The 26,422-nt window shown below is 48.7% G+C and overlaps 8 protein-coding genes across 8 annotated transcripts; 5 read left to right on the top strand and 3 right to left on the bottom strand.

The window, feature by feature from the left end:
- Nucleotides 1–3,677: 3,677 nt before the first annotated feature.
- On the bottom strand, nucleotides 3,678–4,464 carry GGI43DRAFT_49350 (uncharacterized protein). The gene is made up of 2 exons (XM_083209903.1): nucleotides 4,352–4,464; nucleotides 3,678–4,293 (listed from the first exon to the last, which is right to left on the bottom strand). Exon 2 carries the CDS (start codon nucleotides 4,253–4,255, stop codon nucleotides 3,815–3,817), a length of 441 nt encoding a protein of 146 aa, XP_083060544.1. The 5' UTR covers nucleotides 4,256–4,293; nucleotides 4,352–4,464; the 3' UTR covers nucleotides 3,678–3,814.
- Nucleotides 4,465–6,534: 2,070 nt separating this feature from the next.
- GGI43DRAFT_405444 (uncharacterized protein) lies at nucleotides 6,535–7,480 on the top strand. Its single transcript, XM_083206020.1, has 2 exons — nucleotides 6,535–7,238; nucleotides 7,338–7,480. Exon 1 carries the CDS (start codon nucleotides 6,790–6,792, stop codon nucleotides 7,054–7,056), a length of 267 nt encoding a protein of 88 aa, XP_083060545.1. The 5' UTR covers nucleotides 6,535–6,789; the 3' UTR covers nucleotides 7,057–7,238; nucleotides 7,338–7,480.
- GGI43DRAFT_405445 (general substrate transporter) lies at nucleotides 7,321–9,398 on the top strand. Its single transcript, XM_083206021.1, has 2 exons — nucleotides 7,321–7,652; nucleotides 7,728–9,398. The coding sequence occupies exons 1-2, from the start codon at nucleotides 7,354–7,356 to the stop codon at nucleotides 9,067–9,069; spliced, it is 1,641 nt and encodes a 546-aa protein (XP_083060546.1). The 5' UTR covers nucleotides 7,321–7,353; the 3' UTR covers nucleotides 9,070–9,398.
- A 94-nt stretch (nucleotides 9,399–9,492) lies between these two features.
- GGI43DRAFT_405448 (HET domain-containing protein) lies at nucleotides 9,493–12,230 on the top strand. Its single transcript, XM_083206022.1, has 2 exons — nucleotides 9,493–10,246; nucleotides 10,329–12,230. The coding sequence occupies exons 1-2, from the start codon at nucleotides 9,646–9,648 to the stop codon at nucleotides 12,092–12,094; spliced, it is 2,367 nt and encodes a 788-aa protein (XP_083060547.1). The 5' UTR covers nucleotides 9,493–9,645; the 3' UTR covers nucleotides 12,095–12,230.
- A 59-nt stretch (nucleotides 12,231–12,289) lies between these two features.
- Nucleotides 12,290–14,475, bottom strand: GGI43DRAFT_49510 (meiotically up-regulated gene 113-domain-containing protein). The gene has a single exon (XM_083209905.1). The coding sequence runs from the start codon at nucleotides 13,844–13,846 to the stop codon at nucleotides 12,557–12,559; it is 1,290 nt and encodes a 429-aa protein (XP_083060548.1). The 5' UTR covers nucleotides 13,847–14,475; the 3' UTR covers nucleotides 12,290–12,556.
- On the bottom strand, nucleotides 14,394–18,565 carry GGI43DRAFT_427513 (Glycerophosphoryl diester phosphodiesterase family domain-containing protein; the record flags this gene model as incomplete). Its single annotated transcript, XM_083208814.1, has 7 exons — nucleotides 14,394–15,048; nucleotides 15,139–15,545; nucleotides 15,611–16,000; nucleotides 16,063–16,126; nucleotides 16,209–16,267; nucleotides 16,330–18,384; nucleotides 18,445–18,565. The coding sequence occupies 7 exons, from the start codon at nucleotides 18,563–18,565 to the stop codon at nucleotides 14,947–14,949; spliced, it is 3,198 nt and encodes a 1,065-aa protein (XP_083060549.1). The 3' UTR covers nucleotides 14,394–14,946.
- A 715-nt stretch (nucleotides 18,566–19,280) lies between these two features.
- On the top strand, nucleotides 19,281–21,684 carry GGI43DRAFT_422959 (ankyrin repeat-containing protein; the record flags this gene model as incomplete). Its single annotated transcript, XM_083208171.1, has 3 exons — nucleotides 19,281–19,702; nucleotides 19,782–20,073; nucleotides 20,131–21,684. The coding sequence occupies 3 exons, from the start codon at nucleotides 19,281–19,283 to the stop codon at nucleotides 21,682–21,684; spliced, it is 2,268 nt and encodes a 755-aa protein (XP_083060550.1).
- Nucleotides 21,685–22,747: 1,063 nt separating this feature from the next.
- On the top strand, nucleotides 22,748–26,378 carry GGI43DRAFT_405461 (uncharacterized protein). Its single transcript, XM_083206023.1, has one exon. The coding sequence runs from the start codon at nucleotides 23,186–23,188 to the stop codon at nucleotides 26,147–26,149; it is 2,964 nt and encodes a 987-aa protein (XP_083060551.1). The 5' UTR covers nucleotides 22,748–23,185; the 3' UTR covers nucleotides 26,150–26,378.
- Nucleotides 26,379–26,422: the final 44 nt, after the last annotated feature.

The following is a 26,422-nucleotide window of genomic DNA, read 5'->3' on the forward strand; positions in this document are numbered from 1 at the left end:
GACCGACGACGAAGGTTGAAGATAAGGGCCATCTGCCATATACAAAAGGTTTGAAATCTTCTCTGTAAGCAACATACTGTCAACAATCATCTTTCCATGATGAAATCCAAGAATTAGGTGGATTAAATCAGCGTTGAAATCAATTACTTGCAGAACATAAAAAAGATTTCAAGTAGATTTGGCTATAGTTCTCTGATTAGATATTCCTTTTTCGTATCGTGACTGGGCAGTTAGACCACAGCATGTAAGTTTATGAAGTAGCGGATAGGAGATGATTGAATTTGTTTTCATATGTTGTGTATCCAAACTCGGATGCCTGACAACTTGCTCTGAAATATAATGGCAGTTACTTACAGACTGCAAAAACGCCTACTTATAAGTATTCAATCCTTCAGTAGCAATATCTCTCATTGTTTCTCTGACAGTAGTCATATCGGACTGCCATGAAGCCCACGCCTAGCTCCCCCTTTTCGGTTTCCCAGGAAAATCTCAGTAAGTCACATTTCATCTGCAGAGTAGCTCAAAAAATTCAACATCCTCCTTATCACCAGTCAATAAACCGATATTCTCGGCGATACAAACACAAATTTCGGCGTTCTACATCTTTACGGCGATCCAGGATCTATCCTAGGGGCCAATTTCGGCGAGACTGGCTGAAATGTGATCTTGTGACCTTTTTCTTTCCTATCTCCTGAAATCATGCCCAACAGAGGGTGAGCGTATCACTCCCCAGAATAGCTGGCTGTACGTGTACTGTACAGAGTATCGTGGTAGGATCCTACTGGAGTACTTTTGTGAATAATAACAGAGGGAGAATCCCGTCTCTCGGATTTGACTTCCGAAAATTTGGCCTCGGGTATTCTGTGTCCAATGATCCTATCATCAAGCATCAAAGTATTGATATCGGCTTATTTACGGAGTCCAAGCTGCATGACACGGACATTCCTTCTCTTTTCATCATATTCAGCTCTCACCGCTTGAGCATGCATGAATATTGACATCCCTTGAGGCTTCATTCCGACCATTCACTACGAGGTGCATCTTTTTTTTCAACTTCCGGCCCAAAGGAAGGATGGCACTTATCAAATAAACCGAAAAAAAAAGTTCCAAATGATACATCTCCACCGCATAATAGCTAGCTTCTTCATCAATCTTTCTTCCACGAATTATACCCCATTGAGGATTTTTCTTTTACCATGTACAAAAACGCAGCAGCCGGGGATACAGAATAATTGGTAACTTTCTCGGCCCGACCCCATACGCCCGCAATTTTTGAGCAGTGCTACCGAGAAGGGCCCGAAGGCAACAGAGTATCTTGAAGCACTATTTTCACCTATGCTGACACATCAGGGGAAGTATTGGGTAATTATTATTCAAAAAATATGTCGAGATCGATCCATTCAACACGCGGATGCGGAAAGCTGAAGTTGAAGCGCAAATGTGGAGCACTCTCTCCAGGCCTTAGCAGCACAAGGCTGATGCCATATTAAGCCCGCGGCTCGTATCCAGTATCGCCGGTCAAGACATGTGGGTGTTGCATCGAAATCTGACATGTATATGGACTTTTGCTATTGATCCAATGTATGCTGCTCGGCGAGATTGTTTGTTGTGGGGAGAACTAGGAGATTATGCCATTTTCTTCATTCTGGCAAGGCGAGGCTGACAAGGCAAGCGTTGGAAAACGCCGAGACTTCAGACCCATCTAATGTTATACAATTTTTGGGCCCAAATTTACACTGCAAGGTCTTATAGTACCCAGCAGCTGATTTGAGGGCCAAGAGATGACACAGATCTGCTCGAAATCGGGCTTGCCAAGCTCTAGGTAATGTACAGTTGCTAGCCAGGACTGACTGGGCGGGGTTTATACGAAGCGAGCAAATCAAAGTAGCTGTCTCAAAAGGCAAGTCAAGGGAGATGAGCCTGAGGAACGTAAGGTCTCGGATAAGATAACACAGCCATTGCAGACATTGTTGTAACACGTGCTGGGGCGATAATCTCTCCTCTTTTGACTTGCGCGTGTATTACAGAATACTACCTGTACGTGGACGTATAATGGAGAGTTTACGGAGAGTTTACTTGTAAGTCGAGGTGTATGTAGAATAATAGCTGTGCTTCGTACCGCACGAATGGCATGCAAATTCAGGGAACCCACCGGGGCCACATGGCAGCCAAGAGTGGATTTTCTCTGGAGCCCGAACCCTTTGCCCTTTGCCCACTGTTTAGTCGGGGCAGGGCAGGGCCGATTGTGGTGTAAATCCTTCGCCGGCCAGCCGCCTTGGCCCGTGGAGACTGTGGCGTTTCCACCGAGAAAAGGGCCCTTCTTTACGTAGAAATGACCATCGCACCGAAAGAGCGAGGCCGGTCAGCGTTTCAGGCCCCCAATCCGACCTTGCAAGCGCCGTGCCGAAGATCAGACGCTTTTCGCATCGTCTTGCGGTCACTCTGGCGGTATGAGTGGCCCTGGTCTGGACGCCAGCGCGAGCTACGGGCATCGCTTTCGCTTCCGATCCGGCCAGCTAAAGAAGGGCCCTGCTCGCAGCCATACCGTCATGCCGTAGCTTGCCGCTTGCAAGCATGTCCTAAACGGGAGATGAATCGGAGCTGGTGGCTTGGTGTGGCGTTCTTTTTTCCTCCGAGCTAGTTCTGCACGAAGCCCACGGCTGTGAGTGACAGCCTTGCTCTTCGAGACAGCGAACAGCAACAGCATGTGAAACTGAGCCTGGAACCGACGATCTTGGAGGATCTATCCATTGTCGAGATCTCTGAGGTAACAATGGGCGGGGAAGTGAGATAACCATGCTGCAAGATCCATTGATGTAAAGGTAAAACAAGAGCAAATACTGTGTACACCGTAGATAGAGATTGATCACAATGAATCTGTTGGTCCTGCTTCTTAGCGTAGGCATCCATGGGGTTGGATGGTACGATATGCCCACGGCAGAAGAAACCCTCGCTCTACGGTCTCTTGATGAGCGGAGATGGCGTGAAAACAGAAAAAAAAAAAGAAGGGTCACAAGATGGCCATTCATTCGCCGTTTCCAATCACGAGCTGGTCTGGCCACGCGGTTTTAAGACTCGGATGCAAGCTTAAAGGCGCGATACAACGTTGTACAAGCATTTTGCAGTCTTGAGCCATATTAAAGCCAACCGGCTTGATGAAGTAGAGTGAGCTAAACACAGAGACGGTACTCCGTACACACCTAATTATTATTTTTGGCAGCATCTAGGACCTCTTTTTTTGGGTGTCTGTTTTTTGATGATTAGTGGCTGCCGAAAATTTTTAAGATTCCCCTCTTTAACCGTCCTTTTTGATAGCAGGAATAGTAATTACCATGTCAGCCACCTACGGAAGGGCAGACGGAAGTGGCATCGGAAAACCACGCCTCGAAATGCACAGCAAGGGAAGGAAAAAGCGGCGGTGGGGAAACGCCATGGATTGGGTCACCCGCCTGCAATACAAATCCCCCGAGCCAAAGATGCGGTTAGCTGCCCCTCTCGTGTCCGCGCGAAGTTTGGAGCTAAAAAAGCGGCTGGCGTTTGATGATCTTTCTGGGAAGCATAACCAGGATTGAATCTCGGGAGGTCTTGGACCGTAAGCCGTCGGCCATTTCGCGCCACATGCAAAAAGTTGGGCATACCGTGCATGAATAAAGCTGCCACGAGAGGTCAGTCCAGTCCAGTGCCAGCTAGCCCCTGGCCTTGCTTTGCAGCTACCCAGGATTAGAACCTGCGGAGTTATAACTCTATACAGAAGCAATATAGCTGTTGCTGATCCTATTGGCCACTCGGAAGCATGTTGTTTCCCGGGGTTTATTTAGGCGAGGCGAGGCGCGAAGGAATCGCTGTCTTCTCCGCCGGTGACTGACGTTTTGTCAAAAGCCGTTGGAAGAGCTGGTGTTGGTGACGACATTGTCACGTCTGAGCTATAAGCAGTTGCTTGCCTGCATTTGTCTCGTGACGAATTGGCGTTGGAGAAGCGAGATATGGGGCATCGTATCTCTTGGCTGCCAGGCACATTCCTCGTGGGAGGAGTAAACGGTTTAGAGAAATCTGGAGAGCTGGGGCCGCAACCGGTACGGTGCTGGCCAGACTGTATACCATGCCATGTGCAGCGTGTCCATGCATCAGGTTGACGGTTCTTCTTACATGCTGTGGTGTCCAATCTTGGGTTGCATCGGACCATCGCAGTGGAGAAGGATAGCTGAGTTGGAGGCCAGAGAGCAGGGGGAATGAGTCTGTTGCCTGTTCTCCTCATGTCGGGCAGGATTCATAGTACATGACAGCACGAAGTATCTGTAGTCAATCCATGAGCACTCTTATTGTGGATTGAAGCTAATAGGAGTGATCAAACCAGCAGACTGGAAGCAGCACGAGTGGAGTGCAAGGTGCGTGAAGCTGGTCGAATCACCCAACGTGGAGCTTCTTCCCTAGTGGTGTGACAGCGAAGACCGCCGTGCTATTGAAGGAGGTGAGAGTTATACTGGCAGGATGAGGAGTGGGACTCTGCTCATGCCGGGGTGATTGGTCCATGGGAAGAGAGATCGAGGAGAGATACTCGTACGAGTGGATGTTGGGTGGCCGTTAGGTACAGTCATGTGCGAGACGGTGCGCGCAGATGCAGTTGCGGCACTGTGGTGAAAGGCCCGTATTTTCGTATTTCCAAAAGCCGATCACTGCCGCTCTGAGCTGGGCAGCAGCAACGAAGTTCGCCGGGCCTGATCCGGGTGGCACAGAATATTTTGTCCTCAGGTCCGAAATCCGACCCTTTTTTTGTAGGAGGATTATCCTTTCCATCTTTTGCAATGTTCGCCTGGAAATCGTGCTCTTTCTGCACTTTTGTCTTGCAGCTGTCAGACTCTGGCACTTACGAAAACATCTGCCGCGGCTGCATTGCCGCGCCAAAGCCGGCGGAGAGATAATTTTTGATTAAAAGCCCGCGACGTCATTTTGGGCTGCGCCAAAGGCCGGGGGAGTGGAGGCGGAGAGCCTACAGCGCGCCTCTACAGTGGCGCCGACGCCTAAAAGGCCCCCCCTGCGAGAGTACCTAGCAATTTACGCAGCGAGAGCGGGTTTCGGGAGCTAACTTACAGTGGGCAAGGCTGCTTTTACTTGCCTCGATTGGAGGGGGGCGTGGATTTGTTTCTTTTCTCCATCTTTGAGCTTTCTCGAGGAGTGCAGACGACATCAATGCGTCGATACAAACATGCAGTGCTAACCAGGTAATGTTATATGTTATAGAGCACAAACGGATAGAGTAGCAGTGGGCATCTGTACCTTGGAATGCGACTTTAGCGAGAGGAACGGTGAACAAGGGCTACTACAAAAAAGAAGAGAGAGGAAAAGAGCATGGACATCCAGTAGCAGTATTATGACAGACATCCAATACTACAAGCTCATCAGCACTACACCACCATGTCCATCGTCCATCGTACACGGAGATGCTGACTCTAGATACCGCACATTGAAGCATCGGCAATTTGCTGCCGACAATCGCTGCGGCCAAGACGCCGCAAACCCAAAGAATCTTTGTCCTTCGCTCTCCGCAGCCTTTTACCAGCTTCTAGTGGCCATCTGGACGTGTTGCCTCTTCACTTGCTTGATCAATCGCGTTTCACACCCCCCCTTCTTCCGCGGACGGCCAAACTCTCGGCGACATGCAACCGCAAGCTCCATCCTCTTGGCGCTCCGAACGACGAAAAGAGCAAGAAAACGCTTGTTGTGGCGATCCTCGCGCATGGGAAGAGGGGACGGGGCCCCTAGACCTCTAGCCTCGTGCCTTGGAACAAGCATGAACCAGGGTGGCAGAACCAATATTTTATTTCATCTTTTTTCTTATTGGTACTCCGTGTATACTTTTCTCACCAGATGATACAGAGATTTACGTGTAGACACGGGTAGATTTACGAGTAAGAAAAAGTAAACATGTGCTATGGTGATACACGCGAGTCTTACAAGGCAACCCAGTCGTATGCACGGCACGGTCGTGTCACCACGCGAGCGACGGGTGGTGCTACCGAGCTGCTGGGGATGGGATTTCTCGTGCTCTGTAGACGAGTGCAGTATGGCGAGACTGGGATATAGGAGAGGCATTGTTATTAGTGGCATTATTGTTTTGGAAGAGCTGACGATTTGCTGCTGTTTCTTTGCTCGGGGAACTCAGAAAAGTTGATGTTGTACGTAATCCAATCAGCTGTTACAAGTCGAGAGGTACAAGCACTTGCATTGCATACAGGGCCCCTGACTTTTGCATTATAATTGGATACTGTTTGTGTAGCTATTAGGGGAGTGAAGTACTGGACGAGAGCTATTGCACTTTATTGCCTTCTTTCTTTTCTTTTTTCTTTTTTTCTTTTTCCCCCATCTTGTTTTTTTCTGTTGGCCTTGGCATTGCTCACCTCACGCTTCTCCATGCCCCCAGATCACCCACAATAAACCCAACTTCCAAACGCATTTTTTTCCCCAGGGGATCGGGCCTGGGGATTATGAGGAGAAAGAGTTGGAGGAGGGGTGTGGGGAAATACAACTTTGCTGGGGGGTTTATTGGGGCATGAAGTTGTTCGTGCTGGGGTAGTTTTTTAGGTGTGTTTGGTGGCTTCTATGGGGGTCAGGTCAGGGGGGGAGCGCCGTTCTAGGTAACGAGTACTTTTCAAATGCCGGATGACATACCTCGGCGCTGGTGTATTCGGTACTTGCAAAAGGCTCGCTCAACTCCCTTCGTCTCGTCGCTCCCGCATGCGACTTATACACAGCTGCTGCTATTGCAACTGAGCGATGCTATGCTGCTTGTAAATGTATCCTACTCGTGTTGCATTGGTTCCAGCCCCCCGGAAGCGTCAGTACCCAATACCTGCTGGCTACGAGCACTACGGGCAGGATGAGTCCAGGGAAAGAGTCCGCGATGAGACATCCCAATGTCTCGTTACCCACGCTCATCACGCCGCAAAATCCTGGAGAGGCATCCACTTCCACATCCCATCAATCAATCCACACCCCTCGTTCGTGGCCTGCTTGTTGACTGATGGATTGACCAACCAATTTCAGGAAGCTTTCCCCTAGGACTAGGAGAGCCGCCAGCCGAGGAGGATCGTCCATCGTATTGAACGCCTCTCGTCTCCTTCTGGTGGGAAGCCGCGGACATGTGCCCGCAATATCCAACTGGCAGCTGCTCGCACAATTCCGGCGTAACGATGGGCTCACTCACTCAAAGCAGTACAGTGTGCTCGTTTGTATATATATAGGTAGGCCTTCCCCTACACCCATCCTCTCTTTTCCTTTTGGCTCTTTTTTTCTTGTCACCGCGTTTCATGGTCAAGACCCCTACTTACAAGTAAACTCAGGGTGATTGCGTGAGCCATGGCTATCGGCAACATCTACGTGATTGCCGGCGTGTCCGTCGTCGGCGGCGCGCTCTTCGGCTTTGATATCTCGTCTGTCTCGGCCCAGCTGGCTGAACAGTCGTATCTATGCTACTTCAACCAAGATGAGAACCCTCCCACCACTGTGGACGGTACCTGTGGTGGTCCCCGTTCTCTGGTCCAGGGAGGTATCACCGCCTCCATGGCTGCTGGTTCCTGGTTGGGAGCTCTGATCTCCGGCCCCCTGTCTGATCGATTGGGACGAAAGTACTCCATCATGGTTGGATGTATCATCTGGTGAGTGAAAGCTACAGAAACGCCAATTCTTTAAACGCAGCTCCGGTTTCCGTATACTAACGGTATATTTTTCAGGGTCATTGGTTCTACTCTCTCTTGCGCTTCTCAGAACATTGGTATGCTCATTGTCGCCCGTATCATCAACGGTCTCTCCGTCGGTATCGAGTCTGCTCAGGTTCCCGTCTACATTGCCGAAATCTCTCCTCCCTCCAAGCGTGGTCGCTTCATCGGTATGCAGCAGTGGGCCATTACCTGGGGTATCCTCATCATGTACTACATCTCCTACGGCTGCTCCTTTATTGGCAAGCAGAACCCTCTCGAGTACAACACTGCCTCCTGGCGTATCCCATGGGGTCTCCAGATGGTCCCCGCCTTCTTCCTCTTCTTCATGATGATGCTTCTTCCCGAGTCCCCTCGTTGGCTCGCCCGCAAGGACCGCTGGGAGGACTGCCGTGCCGTGCTCACCCTCGTTCACGGCAAGGGTGATCCTAACCACCCCTTTGTTGCCTACGAGCTGCAGGACATCAAGGACATGTGCGAGTTTGAGCGCCAGCATGCTGATGTCACCTACCTTGATCTGTTCAAGCCCAACATGATCAACCGTACCTTTATTGGTCTCTTCACTCAGATTTGGTCTCAGCTCACTGGTATGAACGTCATGATGTACTACATTGCCAACATCTTCTCCATGGCCGGTTACACTGGTAACGCTGGTCTGCTCGCCTCATCCATTCAGTACATCATCAACGTTCTCATGACCGTTCCTGCTCTGCTCTGGGTCGACAAGTGGGGTCGCCGTCCTACGCTGCTCGTCGGTTCCGTCCTTATGGCCCTCTGGATGTACGCCAACGCCGGTATCCTCGCCACTCACGGTGTAGTTGTTCCCGGTGGTATCGACCACGTCGCTGCTCAGTCCATGAGGGTTACTGGTTCCGCCGCCAAGGGTCTCATTGCCTGCACATATCTTTTCGTGGCTTCCTTTGCCCCTACCTGGGGTCCCGTCTCCTGGACCTACCCCCCAGAGCTGTTCCCTCTCCGTCTTCGAGGCAAGGGTGTCGCCATGGCCACCTCTGGAAACTGGGCTTTCAACACCGCTCTGGGTCTCTTCACCCCAGTGGCTTTTGCCAACATCAAGTGGAAGTCCTACCTCATCTTCGGTGTCTTCAACACCGTCGCTTTCTTCCACGTCTTCTTCCTTTTCCCTGAGACTGCTGGAAAGACCCTGGAAGAGACCGAGGCCATGTTTGAGGATCCCAATGGCATCAAGTACTTGGGAACTCCTGCCTGGAAGACCAAGGTCGCTACCAGCCTTACTATCCGTGCCGAGCAGGGCGATGTTGAAGCCAAGATTGGCCACGACACCGAGAAGCCTCCGATCCACACTCACGAGGAGGAGACGACTCCCCCTCCCGAGTAAAAGGGTTTATTAATTGAGATATCTTGAATGATATTATGATAATGTGGTTGAGAAGGAAGTGATGGAAAGAGTGGGCGGGTGGCCTTTTTGTTGATACCCTTGGATGGAGCTTAGCTGACGTAGCCTCGCGCTGCGGAATCGAAGCTTATGATGCAAATGTTTAATAGTAGTACTATACCAATACAATCACATGTTGCATTCAATTGATAAGCCTTGTTCCTAGCTTTGATTCATTCTTAAATTTGTATAGAATTGGTAGTAGAAGACTAGATAAATGTGCTTATATCTACGAATCCTATAGTTAAAATCCATATGACATATTGCACAAACGTTTGTACATGCTGCCTGCTGTATTACAGGGCTGCAGAAAATTTCGCTAGGCTGATTAAGTACATACAAATGTCTGCATGCACAATGCAGACATTTTAAGGCTCCCTGTAATGGATGCCTGTGAAAGAGCTGCGCCTCACTACCATGATGAGCAGTGTCAGTCTTATAAAGCCTTGGAAGCTACTTAAGCCGCCTGTTTCGGTCATACTTATTCTCGATTGAAGCAACTGTCGCAACTCAACAGCAATGGCGTGTTCAAGTAAAGTCGGATCTCCAGAGATAGACAAAAGCAATGAGAAGATTTTGCTTCTGGACAAACCTTGCGAATACTGCAAGCTACTCCTTCTTGACGAGGCAAAACATAGCGAAGCTGTCCGATATAAGTACAATGGAGAGGGATATCTTTTCTTTGGGAATATCGATCTTTTCGAAGCAAGAGCCTATTATCACCACTTCACACTAAGGAGTAAAAGGCGAGGAGAAAAGGTTCTAAATCTTCGCTTAAATCTAGGCTATAAGAGGGAAGATACACTTCCGAATCTTCCAAATCTTGCTGCGACTGCCTCTCAAGGATGCGCCTTTTGTGATATCTTGAGAAGGGACATTATCTCTATTTTACCCAAGCTTGGAAATGCTTTGGAGGGCCCAACTGGTTTCGGCGACTCTGGTCAGATAAAACTCATCATTACTGAGATCTTTTACAGATTGGGAGAGTATCATCCTACAGAAGATTGCGAACATCAAATGACGACACTTGATTCACTTTATGTCTATTTTACGATTGAGGTGGGGGGAGAGCCAGCGGGTAACCACTCACTTCATTATAACGTTTACGCTGAAGCCTCTGGTATTTATTATCTCTCCCCTGATGTTACAAGATGCATTATTATTAGCACTTATACATATGCATGCTGCTAATGAAGGACTAGACCCTTGCGCCACCTGGTTCAATATTCAGAAGAGACCATTTTCCAACCGGCTTCTATCGGCGTCGGCGGTGGATCGCTTGTGCGAGCTAATCTCTCAATCTTCAAATGAGTCTGCTTTAGAAGACAGCGTATACCTACCTACGCGTCTGTTGGATGTGGGATCAAGTACGGAGCCATGTCTTCGGCTGGTTCAGATGAAGAATTATCCCCAGCTTCAACCAGCAGCCGCGAACGCCTTTGTCAAAAAATATGCAGCTATAAGTTATTGCTGGGGTGCCAAAGAGGAAGCAGATAAGCAGCTGAAAACCACTAGGGATACTCTACAGGGGCATCTCTCGGAAGTTGAGCTCCATACTATGCCACAAACAGTTGCAGATGCTGTTAAACTATGCCGCGCGATTGGCCTGCGGTATCTATGGGTTGACGCTTTGTGTATTATTCAAGACGATGATGCTGACTGGACGAGAGAATCTTTCGAAATGTCCAATATATACGCCAACAGTTTCATTACACTCTGTGTTGTTACAGGGACTTCATGCTCGACTGGATTCTTAGACAGGCTTCATAATCCGAATACGCTGCAAATAAATTTTAACTCTCAAATAGACTCATCAGTCAAAGGAAAGCTATTTCTCCGAATGTATAAGCATCCTACACTAGATTTAATAACAGAATATACAAAAATTTCTGTCTTTGATGGACTCGTACGCGACGACACACTCGAGGTTGATAGGTGGAGGTCTGAAAATGCGCCGTGGTTTCAACGGGGATGGACATTCCAGGAAAGCCATTTTTCAAAACGCAAACTACTTATCGGAGATGACATGGCCTACCTGTGGCATGAAGACAAGATTGTGTCGATGGACGGAACGCGGTACGAGAGATTACAGCCTGCTTTGGAATCTCACAAGAGCATGCGTGATGCTCTGAACCAATGGTATACTATGATTATATTCTACGTCCGGAGAAAGCTTTCTTATGAACGAGATAGATTACCAGCCTTGTCTGGTCTCTCTAGGGCTCTGGCCAGCTCGTTTCCTGATCTAGAGTACCTAGCGGGATTATGGAAAGCTGATCTTCACACAGGACTGATGTGGATATCGCGCACCACACAAACCTACCAAGATTACATTAAGCCACGCGAATATGGATACGTTGCACCTTCATGGAGCTGGGCACGCCGTCCAGATCCCGTCAACTGGTTTTTCGTTGATGTGGAGCATACGCCGGAATTCGAACTACGAGCCGCCAATGTCGTCACTGACAAATTAAACCCCTACGGCCGCGTATTCAGCGCATATTTAGAACTGAATGCCAAAATGTACAAGATGGTGCCTCTGGGAGAGGAGGGAGAGGACAGCAGCAGCAGCAGCAGCAGCAGACCCTGTATAAACAAAGTTTCAGAAGACGAGAAGCTATATTGGCACATTTACCCCTTTCATTACGTCCTATATTCGAAATGTGGCAACTACGTGGCTACTTTGAACCTTGATTGGGATGAGCAAGGCTTTCTTCATGATGGCTATGGGTATCTGGACGCTCCTATGGACGAGATGCGAATGCTCTTAATTTCCAGTTCTGATCTCAGCGATAGAGTTATGCGTCAAGAATATTATGACAATAGGATGATGGCCGGTCTCCTGGTTATGCCGACGCAGAATGCAGATGAGTTTGTTAGGGTTGGCTTGTGGTATTCTTTGGCAAAAGGGCTTGGTGGTAGAAAGTTCTGGGAAGATGTTCAACCGCAAATTATTAGACTTGTTTAATCGGTGCGATTTAATTCTCAATTTAGGACTTTCTCATTAGTGTTATTTTGGTGAGCCTTTGTTTGATTATGAAAACGTGATGGATCTTTCCAACTCATACTGTCGACAAATTTGTAGCCTAATACATGCAGAGCGGAAAATGAGACCCAAAGCTACCAATACTATCCGCAGCACATGGAAACGAGCGAAAAGTGATCAATAAATGAAAGTGAGATATTCATATGGATAAAGGGAGTATTGCAGTACGTCTGCATAATTGTTATTTGTATATGCTAAGCTCAATCTATATATAAAAGTTCATACTATATCTGTGTATTCTATTATATTCATGAACGCCTGCCATGCCATGCCATGTCATATAAACATCATGCCATCAAATTGAAAGGAAAATCATTCATCGCCAGTATTAACATATCTCCTCCTCAATCATTTCATCAATTCAACATCGTCATGTCCTCCCAATCATCGCCGGCCAGCAGCAGACCCATCATCCCATCCCACCCAGCGACGAATAATGTCATCAACAGACTTGACTCCATCTCTCGAGGCCTCTACCTCAAACCACTCCTTATGTTCATGCCCACAGGTTGGACAAGCGCCGAGGTCAGCACGGAGTCCCATGCCGCCAAGTTCAAGGTGAATGAGGCGTTCCACCTTCTTGACATGAGGTGTGGGATGAACGGCAGCAGCCGCGGCGGCTGGGGAAGGGGCTCTTCCTCCAGCACCTCTTCCATTGGAGTGAGAGGACGCAGCGTCGAAGGATGGAGGGGTGGATGAAGACATGTAAGGATAGAAGCGGAGTAGCGTGATGGAGTGGCCGCATTGGCGGGACCATTGGTTCATGCGGCGCTGGACATTGGCTGCTCGGCCAATCTTGAGAAGCATAGTCTTTGGCTTTTGACCGTTGGTGTTCGCGAATGTAGAGACAACATCGCTGGGTCGTCTGCTGCGGGTGCCGCCTCGGGGAGGAGGAGCGAGGAGGTCTCTTGCGGCGTCGACGGGGGCCGGATCAGCAGCCGACTCAGGAGTGAGCCAAAACATGTAGATGTAACCGGGTTCGTCGGCATCGGAAGGTGGCTTGGCTACCTCCTTCATGAGGACCGAGGAAGTGTGGGCATCGAGTGAGTCTGGAATGAGAGACTTGAGGTGGCCTGCCGTGGGGGCTGAAGAACTGGAGGGGCGAGGTTGTCCCTGGTGATGAGAGGTCTGTGGTCGTGATGGACGCGCCGAAGAGGTCGATGGCCGAGCAGCCTGTGGTTGAACGGGGTGAGGCTGTGGTCTGGGCTGGTGAGGTCTTGGGGCCTCGTCAAAGTCTTCCTCCGGGACGCTGAAGCAGAAGCAGAAGGTCGTCGACTTTGGCCTGGGCCTGCTGTACTTTTCCGATGAGTACCGGCCGCCGCTGGGCCTTCCATTGTCGTTTATATCCACGAGCCCCAGGCGATCCGCCAGCGTGTCCAGACTCGTACGGTTTTCCTCGCGGATGACGCCGCCAGAGGGTCGTCCCGAGCCGGGAGTCGACTTGCCCGAGCGGCCGGCCTGGTCCTTGTGCTGCCAGCAGTAAGAGCCTTCACTATCGTCGTCAGGGGTGGGCGGCGATAGCTTCTTGCGCGACGGCTGCGGTTGGCCTGTAGGACTGACGGGACGGCGACAGGGCCGGCCGTTGGAGGTGAAGCCGCGACATGTTGCTTCGGGATTGAGGGAGTCGGTGCGCCCGAGGAGAGCCTCGGGGGTGGTGCCGGTGAAGGACGGCATCGCAAGAGGAGGGAGAGATGAGAAGAGTCGAGCAGAAGGTGAATATTGTGTTTGTTTGTTTTGCTTTTCGTTTTTCGAATTGTATTGTATCGTATCGAGATGAGTGAGCTGCTGCCTAGTCCCTCCGTCTATTAAATATCAATTGATTGCCGCTAAATGCTGCACGGTCGATGCCACGTCCGACGTCAAAGTTTTTTCTTGCCTCGTCGTCTTTGTTGTCCAAAGGGCATCAACGCATTTAAAGCTGCCCAGGGCCAGCAGGGCCAGGGGTCCCGTGGTTCTCACTCATTTGACTGATTCACCTCAGCGTCCCATTTAGTGTCTCGTTAGCGATCAGACCCCTACGAACACGCCGGCAAGCGCCGAGCCCATCCTTCACCTGGCGGCAAATGGTTGGTGGCACGGGGGGCTGACGGCCTGACCAGCCTTGCCAGCGCAGCCCGGGCCAGGGCATCGTGGTCGCGTGTTGTGGCGGCTTGGTGGGGATTGTTATTGTTGTAGAAAACGGGGCGGTGGGCTGGAATGACGACGGCCTGCAGGGGCTTTGGGCTGCAGAAGAGCGTAAAGGTACGTGGTTGGCGATGGTTTGTGAGACATTAGCAGCCGTGCCGTTGGCTGCACAGAGGCTGTTACGCTGCCATCACGGGGTAATGACCCATTCGTATAGAGAGTTTTTGATGTACATTTGATGGTGGTTAATGGAGGGGGCTGGGATCCATTCGTTGGGCTGAGCAGATGCTGCACCGCCAGCTTCAGCACCGCCACAGCGGCCTCCCCCAATCAGTGACGGATAAACGTCATGCAGCGACTCGTTTATTCTGCAAAGCACATCCACGAGGCGATTTACGTGTAATTGATCTCTTTTGTGCATCATTTTATTGATTTCACTGTACGAGTCAAGTCAGTGTTTAGTACTACGTATCTCTCATTTCAACTTCTGAGCTGCACTAAATCGTCTTAGTCCTGCAGAGAGCCAATAGCGCCAACCCAAACATGAAGTTACATGCATGTAATATGCAATAGCCTCTTTTTTCTCCTTTCTATATTTCATATCTACCCTTGTCTCTTATCTTATCTGTATCTCTTTTCTCCCCTCTACTCTAGTTGAGACTATGAGACTTTATAACATCGTTGGTCAGTTCATCCGCAACCAACTTGACCCTATCCACCATGATTATATCCACGCCAGCATCCGCTTGTTTCTACTCAGCAGCGTTATCATCAGATCACAAGAGCAGCTTCCATAATATGCTAAACTCAAAAGTATGGAGGAGGAGTAGAGAAAAACTTACTCGTGCAAGAATAGGCTCATTATTCAGCAGCCCATAAGAAGCACACACCAAACCGCTTCTCTTCACAAATTGCACAAGTCTGGGACAATATAGCAGCGCCTCACACGCGAAGACGACTCCAGCCAGATTCCAGAGCCGAGCAAACTGCACGCCCACTTGCAGGCTTGCGACCCTGAGTTCTTTATCTGCCATGGGCACTTTGCCAGCATTTGTGATGAACATGACCGGATATGTCTTTTGCTTTACGGAGAGCAGGATGCAGACTTCAGGCGTGAACGATGAGAGTATTATTGGCCGGTTGCCAGCTAGTCTCTGGATCTTTTCGAGAGCAACGTCGACGAATGTGTTGATATCGATGGTAACTGGAGCTACTCCAGCGTCTACCGCTTCATGGAGTCGCGGATACTCTGCACATTATGATTAGTTCATGCCACTATTGATTTCATTGATAGATAGACAGAGAAAGGCGTACTCATTTCGATGTTGAAACCAATGTCCTCCGGCAAATCCACAAGAAGCTCATCCAACGTAGTCAATGAGCCCTGTATAAAATCTCCTCTGGTATTAGGCTTGAAACCTTTGCTCTGGAAATCTACAGTGTAACGCAATCTATCACGCAGCTGTACAGTTCTTAGGCGAGATTCTTCACCTGTTGACCAAGCGCGTCGCCTTCGCGACTGGGTATGTAATCCGTCATTCATCTTATCTATCGTAGCTGGAGTTATGCTTTGCGGCTCTTGTAAATCACTTGCGTGTCTATACTGAGCGAGGGTGACGTCATGAATGGCGACATCCGTTCCAGATTCGCTTAGTGAGAAGTCGTGAAATATCACGGCCTCGAGATCGCGGGTAATTTGTAAGTCTGTAAATTTGTCAGAGCTGCCACATCTCATGAAAAGAAAGACGCAATACCGAACTATAAACTATGAGTAATGATGAAATCAAGATCTTTGGACAGGTGGCTGGCATACCTCAATGAACGATGCTCCTAATTTGAAGGCAGATAGAAAAGACTGTGGCACTGCATGTCAGCACTCGAATATAGATCCGATCCATGCGTTATTCCGCACCATGGCTGTGTTTTCTCCTAGCTGCAGATACGATCGGCTATCAGTATTCTGCCCCAAGCCTACAATATCATTAGCTTAATACAAAAGTCAAGTGAGTCATCAAAAATTGAAGGAAAAATACCTCTGTGGCCAACAATTCGCACCGGATCCCCTAGTTGTCTCTGGTAATTTGCTGTGTCTGGCTGCCGAAGGCCTGCAAAAGGCGTAGCAACAACATAGCTCAGCATCACAGTCCCCGTCAAATCCATAGTCTCTTTGTCCATCATAAAAACGGTGACTTCACGAATCATGCTTTCGCGTTTATTTCCAAAAAAGACTTTTCCATGATCCAGCGTTGTGTTTCCACGGCTCAAGAGTACCATCGAGTCTATAGATTCACGGCGGAAGAGTCGGACGGATATTTGAAGGGGTGCTTCATTTTTGGCCTGGAAGATAAAGGGCTGGTTGATTTGATCCTCAAGTACTGGCAGCCGCACTACCTTTGCATCAGCTGATGTTCCTGGAGCAGAAATCTCGAGTACTAGGGATGATGTTGCTTCGGTACCACAGCTCCTCTGAGAATTATAATGAGAGAGCTCGAATGCAGCGCGATCATGCCCCCCCTGAGTGCTTCCGAGGTTGACGACGACTAATTTTTCGCTGCTGCCATTGAAAGAATTCTGAGGAGGTCTCTTGTAATTCATTCTAGAAGAGCTTGCAGGTCCTCCCTTTATGCTTTCTGAAGCAGTCGATTTAAAAAGCATTGCAATACCAAGGTGTCCTCTGAACACTGCATGTTCTCGAGCGGTCCACCCTAAAGCATCACAACTCTCAGGCTCAGTCCCAGCCTCCAAGAGACAGCTTACAACGTCGCTGTGTCCATTTGCACATGCAACCATAAGTGGAGTCCATCCTGTAGCTGCTGCAATATTTGCATCAAGCCCACGTTGAGTATAGGTGAGCAAAAGCTTAACCAGGTCCACATTATTTGCTTGAGCCGCGCAGTAAAGGGCAGTTTCACCATGACGCGTTGTGTGGTTGATATTAAGTTGATGGTTTAGCAAGATCTTTGCGATATCATCTTGGCTGCTTCTTACGGATAGGAGAAGAAGATCCCCAAACAGAAGCTGAGGATCAAACTTTGATTGCTTTTTATCACTAAAATCAACCAGTCCTTTTAATAGGATGGCTAGGAGTGATGTTTCGCCAGATAGGACGGCATAGTGTAGTGGCGTCATGCCATCGTCGTCTCTCCGAGATAAGATATCAACAAGATTCTCATCACTTGAATTAATTGCGCAACGTGTTAACGCTTTTGCGAAGCTTTCTAGTCCGTATTTTGCGGCGTAATGTAGCGCAAGACGCCCGTGGATATCTTTATTGCGTAGGAAGACAGCAGTAAGAGCGCCAGGCCTATTGAATAATTTGACGAGCCAATCTTCGGGTGTAGGTGTGGCCCGTGAGCCATTTTGTTTCATGTAGCCGCAGAAACCCAAGAAAAAGAACATTTGATCTGTATGCATGGCCCAATCCTGCTCGGTCACAAACATGAGGAGAAAATTTGCACTTTCTTTTGCTTCCATCATAATCGCAGCTATGAATAAGCTGTAAAATTGCCTTTCAAACTCAGACTGACGCGTGCTTATTGGAGGATCATTTGAGAGATAATATTCTCGCAATGCAGCAAAATTGTCGTTCTTGATCCAATTATACGAATTCTCTGGGGCGCGGTCGACCCAAATGAACGCGCTTATGTATAAGGATCGTGTAGGCTGTCGAGTCATGGAGCATACTCGGCGTATATCAGCTATAATATTAGAAAATCTCTTTTGGGTTTCTACTCGAAGATTCTCGAGACTCTGTTGCATTGCAAGCCATTGTGACTGAAGATGATGGTAACCGCTTTTCTCGTCTCGGAACCGACTGGCAATCTTGCCAAAGATTTTTGTTATAGCGGTCTCGTTTACTCTATCGAACCATTCAACTTCGTGTACTTCGCGCAATAGTTCTTCGTAAACAAAGAGAATCAAGCCAAGTTCGGACTGTTCCACAATATAGGTGTCGGGGATGTCCGCTGGCGTCGAAGGCAGGCCAATTGTGGCACAGAGGCCAGCCTCTCGCTGAATGATGGACGCGTGTTTTCTCTGGTGGGACGTTTCAAAGCTTTGCATACTCTCTCCTAAGCATTTTAAGACCTCTAAATAGAAACTGGTTAAAGAAAGGGACAAGTGGGCTCAGAAACTTGTGCGGTACCGACCTGCTGGGAGCTCTTCCCGCTGTGATGCAAGCCGTATCATCTGCCGGAGGCCATTGTAATCAACGTAATCATCGGACCATTTTGCCAACAGATGCTGGTGAAAATGCAAGCCGAATTTCATGATGCAGAAGCTGGAGAATTTGGAAGCACCAAGAAGCAGTGATTTCAATGGCTCCTAAGCTTGCGTGCTTGTGTGTTTGGAGCTAAAGTTTGATTTTCAGAGCTCAGGTCAGCTGTTATCATCGAGAATACCTGTACCTACTGAAAGGTACATGTGATATCAAAGCGGGGTTGGCTGCTATGGCCCAGTTTGCCAAAGACAAAAGTCAATCTTAGATTAACACATACAGGTACTCTCACCGTATGTAAGAACCCCCGTCAGCTTGCTACTGTACATGTGCTACCTACCTAGTAGGGATGGGGCTCCGTGGGAGCTTTGAACAGGCGAACCCGGAGCTGAACACTGGTGGGATTGCCCATTACCACATCAAGAGACCTGCATAATAAGGCGCAGGCAATTACTCTACCTCTAACACACACATTCGAGCACATTATTGCTCGTTGATTAATAGGTAGCATACACACATGCACTTCTTCGCACTAAAATCGAGTCTTAAGGCGGAACGGCCCGCCCAGTTTTTTTGGCGCCAGCGCGAAACCCTTCTCAAGCATAGCATCGCGCTGTCGTGTGCTCCAAGTACTACTAGCAATACTACCAGGCCAGTTTAGCCCATTGTCTATACGTATGGGACAGCTATAAAGAATAGCACCAATACGACAAATATCCTCAGTTTTTTCAAGTGAGCTTCTACGAAGCACTGCTACTAACCTATCGCATGGATCCACTCTCTTTGTCTACGAGCGCCCTCGCCATCGTTACTTTTGCCTCTCAAATCTGCAAGTCGATTGCCTTGCTGCGGTCCCTCTGCAAAAGCCTGCCTGGACGGATCCACGCTCTCAGCAATGAGGTGGCTGATTTCGAACTAGTTCTGCTGCAGCTCGCCTCGTTGGTGGAAGGGCGAGAGATTCTTCCAGAGAACAAATATTCAGCTATTCCGCATCTATTGAAGCAGGCGAGGGCCAAGCTGAACGAAGTCGAAACGATCGTCAATACCCTCACGCGGACCTACCAAAAATCAAGGCTGCCCCTCAGTTTGATGAACACATGGCGCGCAGACCAGGCACGGCTCAAAGAGCTGCAGGATGACATCCGAACAGTGAAAAGCAGCCTGAACATCATGCTTGGAGCCACCAACTCGTAAATAAGCACCCGATTCCCACCTATAGAAGCGAGACACATGGATGGCTAACTGTGGCTTATACGCATGACTACTTAGTGAGGATATGCTGAGGATCCGACTTGATATACAAGCAATCTCTACCACCACCACTCAAGCATCCCAGACGCAATCTGCTCTCGGCGAGAGATTCATCACCAGTCTGGCCGGTGTTGACGAACGCATCGCACGAGTTGAGCAAATGCTCCAACACCAGGCCGACATCTTGCAGATGAATCAGTTCATCCAAGTTCAGTCAGCATACGGAACCAACTTGACCCTGAAAAAAAGAGAAACAATGACGAAACCACACTCAGCGATCATGCCCGAACAGCTCAATTTAGGGATCCGCGTGACTCCGTCGACCATCGCCTGTCGAAAACATTGTTCTTGTTCATGTCACACGCAGAGAAATTCAGCATCTCCAGCATTCTTGAATAATTTGCTCGGCCGTCTATTCGTTGGCTATGCCGGCATGCCTGCCATGAGCCCAAAATGCGACAACCAAGAGTGCCAAGGATCGCGCTCGAGCAAGATAAGTTTGGAATATTGGTTTCCAGCCAGCGTCTGGTCCAGGATTCTGCGCATGGAGCTGTCATTCCACCATGCGGCGGGGCCTTCGCTGCAGCTAGACATGCTAAGGATCATACCCGACAATTCACAATGCATTAACTTTGCCGTCGATGGAAATATTAGCGGGCTGAAGTTTCTCTTCGATCGCGGCTTTGCGTCGCCTCGAGATGTCAGCAGCACGCGAGGATATTCTCTGCTTCGCTGGGCGTTATACAGCAAACAGTACGAAACCTGCAAGTTTCTCCTCCAAGCTGGCGCCGATGTCGATTACAAGCCGATTGGGGCCTTTGACAACAGTCCCCGTATTAAAGCATGCCACTTTTTACTCGAGGGCAATCTCTCGGAGCCCGCCGTAGATGCCTTGCGTGCCATTACCAAGGGCAACGAATACTTGGAGGATTTTATCGATGACTCAAGATTTACAAAGACACATCGAATTGTCCTAGGTCTCTCTAGCAGCGATTTGGAGGCTGAACTTCTCCTCCACCCTGAAGAAATCGATGCGCAAGACTCCATGGGTCGCACGGCTCTGGCATGGGCTGCTGCTAGGAATGACAGCCGTGCCGTTGTTACGCTGCTCAGATATGGGGCAGATCCAAATATCATTGATGTGCAAATATCCGGCGCTCTTTCTAATGCAGCAGCGCAGGGCCATACAGCATGCGTAAAGCTTCTTCTTGATTCTGGGGCTGACCCCGATCCACCTTTACCAAGCGGCATCAAGAAAGGCAGCCCGCTGAACGTTGCCGCCCGAAATTCAAACGATGCCCTGCTTGTCAAGGTTCTTTTAGATTTTGGAGCGGACGTCAATCAGGCCGGAGTAGATGGGAAAACAGCCTTGTTTCACGCTGCACAGAAAGATGATGCAAGTCTTGCTATCCTGCTACTTGAATACGGCGCAGAGATCAACATGTCTTCTTCGACAGGCGACACACCACTGACTACAGCCATTACACACAACAGCCACCATGTGTTGCAGTTATTCCTTGAACGCTGGCACGAATACTCTGAATGTCCTCGGCTGAAAGGGCCGCATCTTCTCAATATCACTGCACTCTACGCAAATCTCAAAACAATCTACATTCTTGCAAATACCGATCACTTTCGTCTCAAATACGATGAGAACTACGCTCTCGGAGATTTCAGAAAGACGCTACATGATCGTAAAGATGCCACTGATAAACTGAATTTTGCTTTTGATGAGTTGCTTCAGATTTTCGAAGGCGCTTCCCATATGACAGAATCTGATGGGAGTCTCTTGGAAGCTGGGCAGATGCATTGTACATCTCCTGTATCGCCGACTAGCTGGGAGAAGGGGTACTTGGGCCAACAGCACAGGGATAATGAAGATTCAGATGATGATTTCCACGATGCGTACGAACAATTATGAGAAACATCTCCCTGGCTCAAGCATAGTATGATTTGACGATATGAAAAATACCCCTTTGACATTGGATTTGGTGTATATAAATGCGGCTGCGTATGTGCACGTAGCCTTCAAATGCATGGCTTGCGATACTGACGGAGTACTCTACGGATATGCTAGGTACTTAAATAAATAATGACCTACATATATAATAGTATTGATGCGTAGCAATAGAAGCCGATTTATAATTGAGAATAAGGTTTAAAGACGCGTTGGTGTGAAACACATCCATGCTCCTCGTACTGAGACTGCGTATTAGCCACGCATGCGGAGCCAAGTCCAGATATTTTGTTTCTGCTGTACGTGTAATACACGTACATACTACTAAATAGCTAGCTAGATATCTAGTTACCTATTAGGTATGCTGTGTCATTGAATAGCTCATGTACCTGGCAGCATGTACATAATATATACCTAGGTAGGATGCCTTGGTGATATATAAATGGGCCTTCTCAACATGCATCAATGTAAGCTAGCAGACTTCCCCACGATAATATTATAGAATATTGGTAAAAGTAAATATTGTATCATGTCATATAAATTCAGAAAGAAGATGTTTATAATATTTATATGTATTCCTTTATAGTGCTCAAGAATAACTTCCGCCATTGAAAATCGGTACATTAGCCCAGCCTGGTAGAACAACTCAGTATATGTAGATAAGCATCAATTTCTGGGGAGGCAATTCAAGGCACTACGCCTGTTCAAATCACATATTATACCCTAAGTTGTACATTGTACTTAAATAACTGGGCATAGAGTGCATGTATGCGAGATACGGTAACTAAAGCACCTCAGGCCCACGACACACGCCAAGGGATTGGTGTTTCACTGTACAACAACAAACAGTCTTCTCCTCTTTCTCCTTTTCAGGTGTAAATCGTATCTATTTCCCTCATAAACATCTCCACATCATCATAGACCCATCAAGTATTCATTTAACATAATCAATACATACATGCAGCCAAGCTTGATTATTAGCATGGCTACGCTCGAGTCCTTAAAGCTGGCACTTAGACAAGCAGCCACCACAGCATCGTCCAAGAGACAGCCATTATCAGACGGCCAGTACAGCGCCGGCTTCAATTTCTTTACTACTGACTCTGGATGGACGACGTATCAAAACTTCATTATCCCTCAGCTGTCCCAGCTTCTTGACCCTCTCTTCAGATCGCGCAACCGAGTTTCAGTGCTGGAGATCGGGCCGGGTCCGAAGAGCGTTCTTGCATATCTGCCTTATCAACTGAGGCAGAAGATTAAGAGATACGCCGCATTTGAGCCCAATGGCTTATTTGCTACAAATTTGGAAGAATGGCTTTGTTTCAGCTCGGAAGGGGAGTCTCCGCTGCCTTGTCTAGATGGTCCTTCTGACATCCGTCGGGTACCGTTTGTTATAGACGACCATCCAGAAAATGTTACAAATAGTATCGATGAGAAATTCGACATTATATTGTTCTGCCATTCCATGTACGGTATGAAGCCTGAACGCAAATTTATCGAGAGATCGGTAGAAATGCTTGTTGAGCAACCGGAGGGCGGAACTGTGATAGTCTTTCATCGCGATGGAGTCTTGGACTTTGACGGTTTGGTGTGCCATCGGACGGCTTCTTTCCCAACAGGAGATATTTGCATAGCTGATGAGAACGAAGTATTGGATTCTTTTGCTCCTTTTATCGCAGGATTTATCATGCAAGATGTTGACGAAGATTTGGCAATGCGGACAAAATGGCGTGAAGTGTGTCGTGCCCTCGGCCGCCGGCAGGAAGACGATCCATATCAGCTCCATTTTGACGCACCAGAGATTATGGTGGCGTTTACTCAACATGCCACTGCGTTACCGGATTTGGCAACAGATGTTCCGTTAATAAAAGGAGAAAAGACGGTTAAGAATAGGGAAGCCCGTCTTCACCATCCTGCTGCCATTGCCAAACCGACAGAGATCCGACATGTTCAGCAGTGCGTCCGATGGGCCCTAAAGCATGGGGTTAGTCTGACTGTCGTTAGCGGAGGCCATAGCGGGCACTGCCTCTGGCCTAATGTCGTCTCGGTCGACATGGAAGTGTTTAACCGAGTACACATTCTCACGGCTGAAGGATATGGACCCAGTTCAGATTCTTTAGTTGTTGCCGAGGCTGGCTGCAAGACGGGTGATATCATCCGCAAGGCTATGGAAGCAGGCTTGACAGTGTCTCTGGGTTCTCGTCCCAGTGTAGGCACGGGATTATGGCTTCAAGGCGGCATTGGGCACTTGGCTCGGCAACACGGACTGGCATGTGACGCTATTGTCGGTGCTGTCGTAGTCAGTCTTGAGTCTGGAAAGGTCTTTTGTGTCGGCCAGGTACCAAGTCAACATCGGCCAGTTGATGCTGTCCGTCCGGATAACGAATCTGATCTCTTATGGGCCATAAAAGGCGCTGGGACAAACTTTGGCATCGTCATTAGCGTCACTTTCAAGGCTTTCGCTGCTTCGAAGCATTTGGTGCGAGACTGGGTTGTCTCTGTAAGTGATGACGATAACATCAAACCGCAGCAATGGCTCAAGTATTTCAATCTCGTTGTCAGGAAGCTTCCCGATATTTGGTCTGCAGACGCGTATCTATACTGGGAAGCTGACCAGCTGCGTCTTGGCGTGACTATGTACGAGTCTCCCATAGTCAACCCCAGCTCTGAAACTCCTATACCTGTGCCTTTGGATGCAATTTTAGGGCCACAGGACAGTTTCAAGGTTGTGGATGGCGTCGGTATATTTGATACCGAGATGTACATGTCTGAGATGCATGGCGGGCACAGTGGTGGCAAAACATCCTCGTTTAAACGGTGTTTGTTCGTAAAGGACATCGGAGCAGTCAGTATCGCCAATGTCTTGGTAGAAGCTATGGAGACTCGTCCCTCGGCACTCTGCTATCTCCATCTTATCCATGGCGGCGGAGCGGTCGCCAAGGTTGCTGCTAATGCCACTGCTTTTGGCTGTCGAGACTGGGACTTTGCCTGTGTCATTACCGGGGTCTGGCCCCGGGACCAAGATGGCACTGAAGCTTCTCGAGCTGCCGTGCAGTGGGTTTACTACGTGGCTAAGAATTTGCTGCCTCTGAGTAGCGGAGTTTATGGCGGAGACTTGGGACCAGATCCCAGAGATACCGCTCTGGCAGCCAAGGCATTTGGACCAAATCTGCCACGACTTGCTCGTCTAAAGCGCAACTTGGATCCTCACAATTTGCTAACTTATGCCTGTCCACTACCTAAAAGTCCAAGGGAGCCAAAGCTCATCATTCTCGTCACGGGTGAAAGCTGTGCCGGTAAAGATTACTGCGCCAATGTTTGGGCATCTGTGTTCTCTATGGACGCTCATAAAAGTATCAAGGCGCAATCAGTTAGCATTAGTGATGAGACGAAGCGAGAATACGCGGCAGCTAGTGGGGCTGATATAAATGCTTTGCTAAACGACCACTCATATAAAGAGCGGCACCGGTCATCATTGACGGCATTTTTTCAGGAACAGGTACGGCAGCGACCGAGACTGCCAGAAGAGCATTTTATGAATGTGGTTTACAGTGCTGCAGATGTGGATGTTTTGCTAATCACTGGGATGAGAGACGAGGCACCAGTTGCTGCCTTCTCAGATTTGGTGCCAGATAGTAGACTGCTCGAGGTTCGCGTCGAGGCTGGCAAAGAGACAAGGAAGATTCGTCGAGGCTTTCTCCATGATAATGATGGCGATTATACTAGCCATCAAGACTTTGAAGAGATAACCACAGAATTAGACTGCTGCCCCAACTTCATCTTTGATAATAACGCAGCTGGAGATGAAGCGGCAGTGAGTTTTGCCAAACACCACCTGTTGCCCTTCTTCGACCAAAACCTGCAGCGACTGGCCGACATGGTGCGCCCAATACCCAACTTTCCACGCCAGGGAATCGAGTTCCGCCACGTCCTCGGCATCTCTCAGCAGCCAGGTGGCCTGGCCTTATGCTCCTCTCTACTGCAGACTCACTTCAGTGGCGACTGGACCAAAGTCGATGCTATAGCGTCCTGCGAGGCTGGAGGCTTTGTCTTTGCATCGGCCTTATCTGTACAAGTTGATGTGCCATTGTTGTTGATTCGCGAGGCTGGCAAACTTCCGCCACCTACTCTCTCTGTTGACAAATCCCCATCGCATATCTCATCTCATTGTTCAGGAGCGAAGAAGATCGTGATGGATCGAGACATGGTTTCCAGGGGGGCTTCGGTAGTGGTGATAGATGACGTGCTTGCCACGGGGGAGACACTTTGTGCAGTGCTACAGTTACTGGACAAAGGTAGTATAACGCTTGAGGATGTATGCGTCATGGTGGTGGCCGAATTTCCTACTCATGGTGGGCGCAAACTGCTGCACCAACGCGGGTTTGGTAGAGTTAGTGTTCAAAGTCTTTTGGTGTTTGGTGGTGCTTAAGAACACATGAAGAATCCATTTTAATATTCTATCCAACAACTAAAGATGAATATACAGCTTGAAAATATCAAGTCCAAGGCGAAAGAGACGCTAGATAGCAATCTGAAGGAGGTCTTTGTTCTTATAGCTCTAAGATACATGTTGAAGGCGGCCTATAAGCCTTGATTGCTGTAGCACTGCTAATATGGATGCTGGTTACATGCCTGTTTTGCAACGGCTCTTTGTTCCGCCAATTGAAATTATTTCTGAGGCATTGAACAGTTTAATTTTGGA

This window comes from Trichoderma evansii, assembly GCF_050947405.1.
Source record: "Trichoderma evansii strain SZMC 28006 chromosome Unknown GGI43scaffold_10, whole genome shotgun sequence".
Taxonomy (NCBI): domain Eukaryota; kingdom Fungi; phylum Ascomycota; class Sordariomycetes; order Hypocreales; family Hypocreaceae; genus Trichoderma; species Trichoderma evansii.

What these genes read in the sequence shown, in the direction of transcription:
- GGI43DRAFT_405461 (XM_083206023.1), top strand. Translation starts at nt 23,186, where the DNA reads ATGTACGGTATGAAGCCTGAACGCAAATTTATCGAGAGATCGGTAGAA.
- GGI43DRAFT_49510 (XM_083209905.1), bottom strand. Translation starts at nt 13,846, where the DNA reads ATGCCGTCCTTCACCGGCACCACCCCCGAGGCTCTCCTCGGGCGCACC.
- GGI43DRAFT_405444 (XM_083206020.1), top strand. Translation starts at nt 6,790, where the DNA reads ATGTATCCTACTCGTGTTGCATTGGTTCCAGCCCCCCGGAAGCGTCAG.
- GGI43DRAFT_49350 (XM_083209903.1), bottom strand. Translation starts at nt 4,255, where the DNA reads ATGAGGAGAACAGGCAACAGACTCATTCCCCCTGCTCTCTGGCCTCCA.
- GGI43DRAFT_405448 (XM_083206022.1), top strand. Translation starts at nt 9,646, where the DNA reads ATGGCGTGTTCAAGTAAAGTCGGATCTCCAGAGATAGACAAAAGCAAT. An exon ending in CGTTTACGCTGAAGCCTCTG is followed by an intron (nt 10,247 to 10,328) that starts GTATTTATTATC and finishes ATGAAGGACTAG; the next exon opens with ACCCTTGCGCCACCTGGTTC.
- GGI43DRAFT_405445 (XM_083206021.1), top strand. Translation starts at nt 7,354, where the DNA reads ATGGCTATCGGCAACATCTACGTGATTGCCGGCGTGTCCGTCGTCGGC. An exon ending in ATGGTTGGATGTATCATCTG is followed by an intron (nt 7,653 to 7,727) that starts GTGAGTGAAAGC and finishes TATATTTTTCAG; the next exon opens with GGTCATTGGTTCTACTCTCT.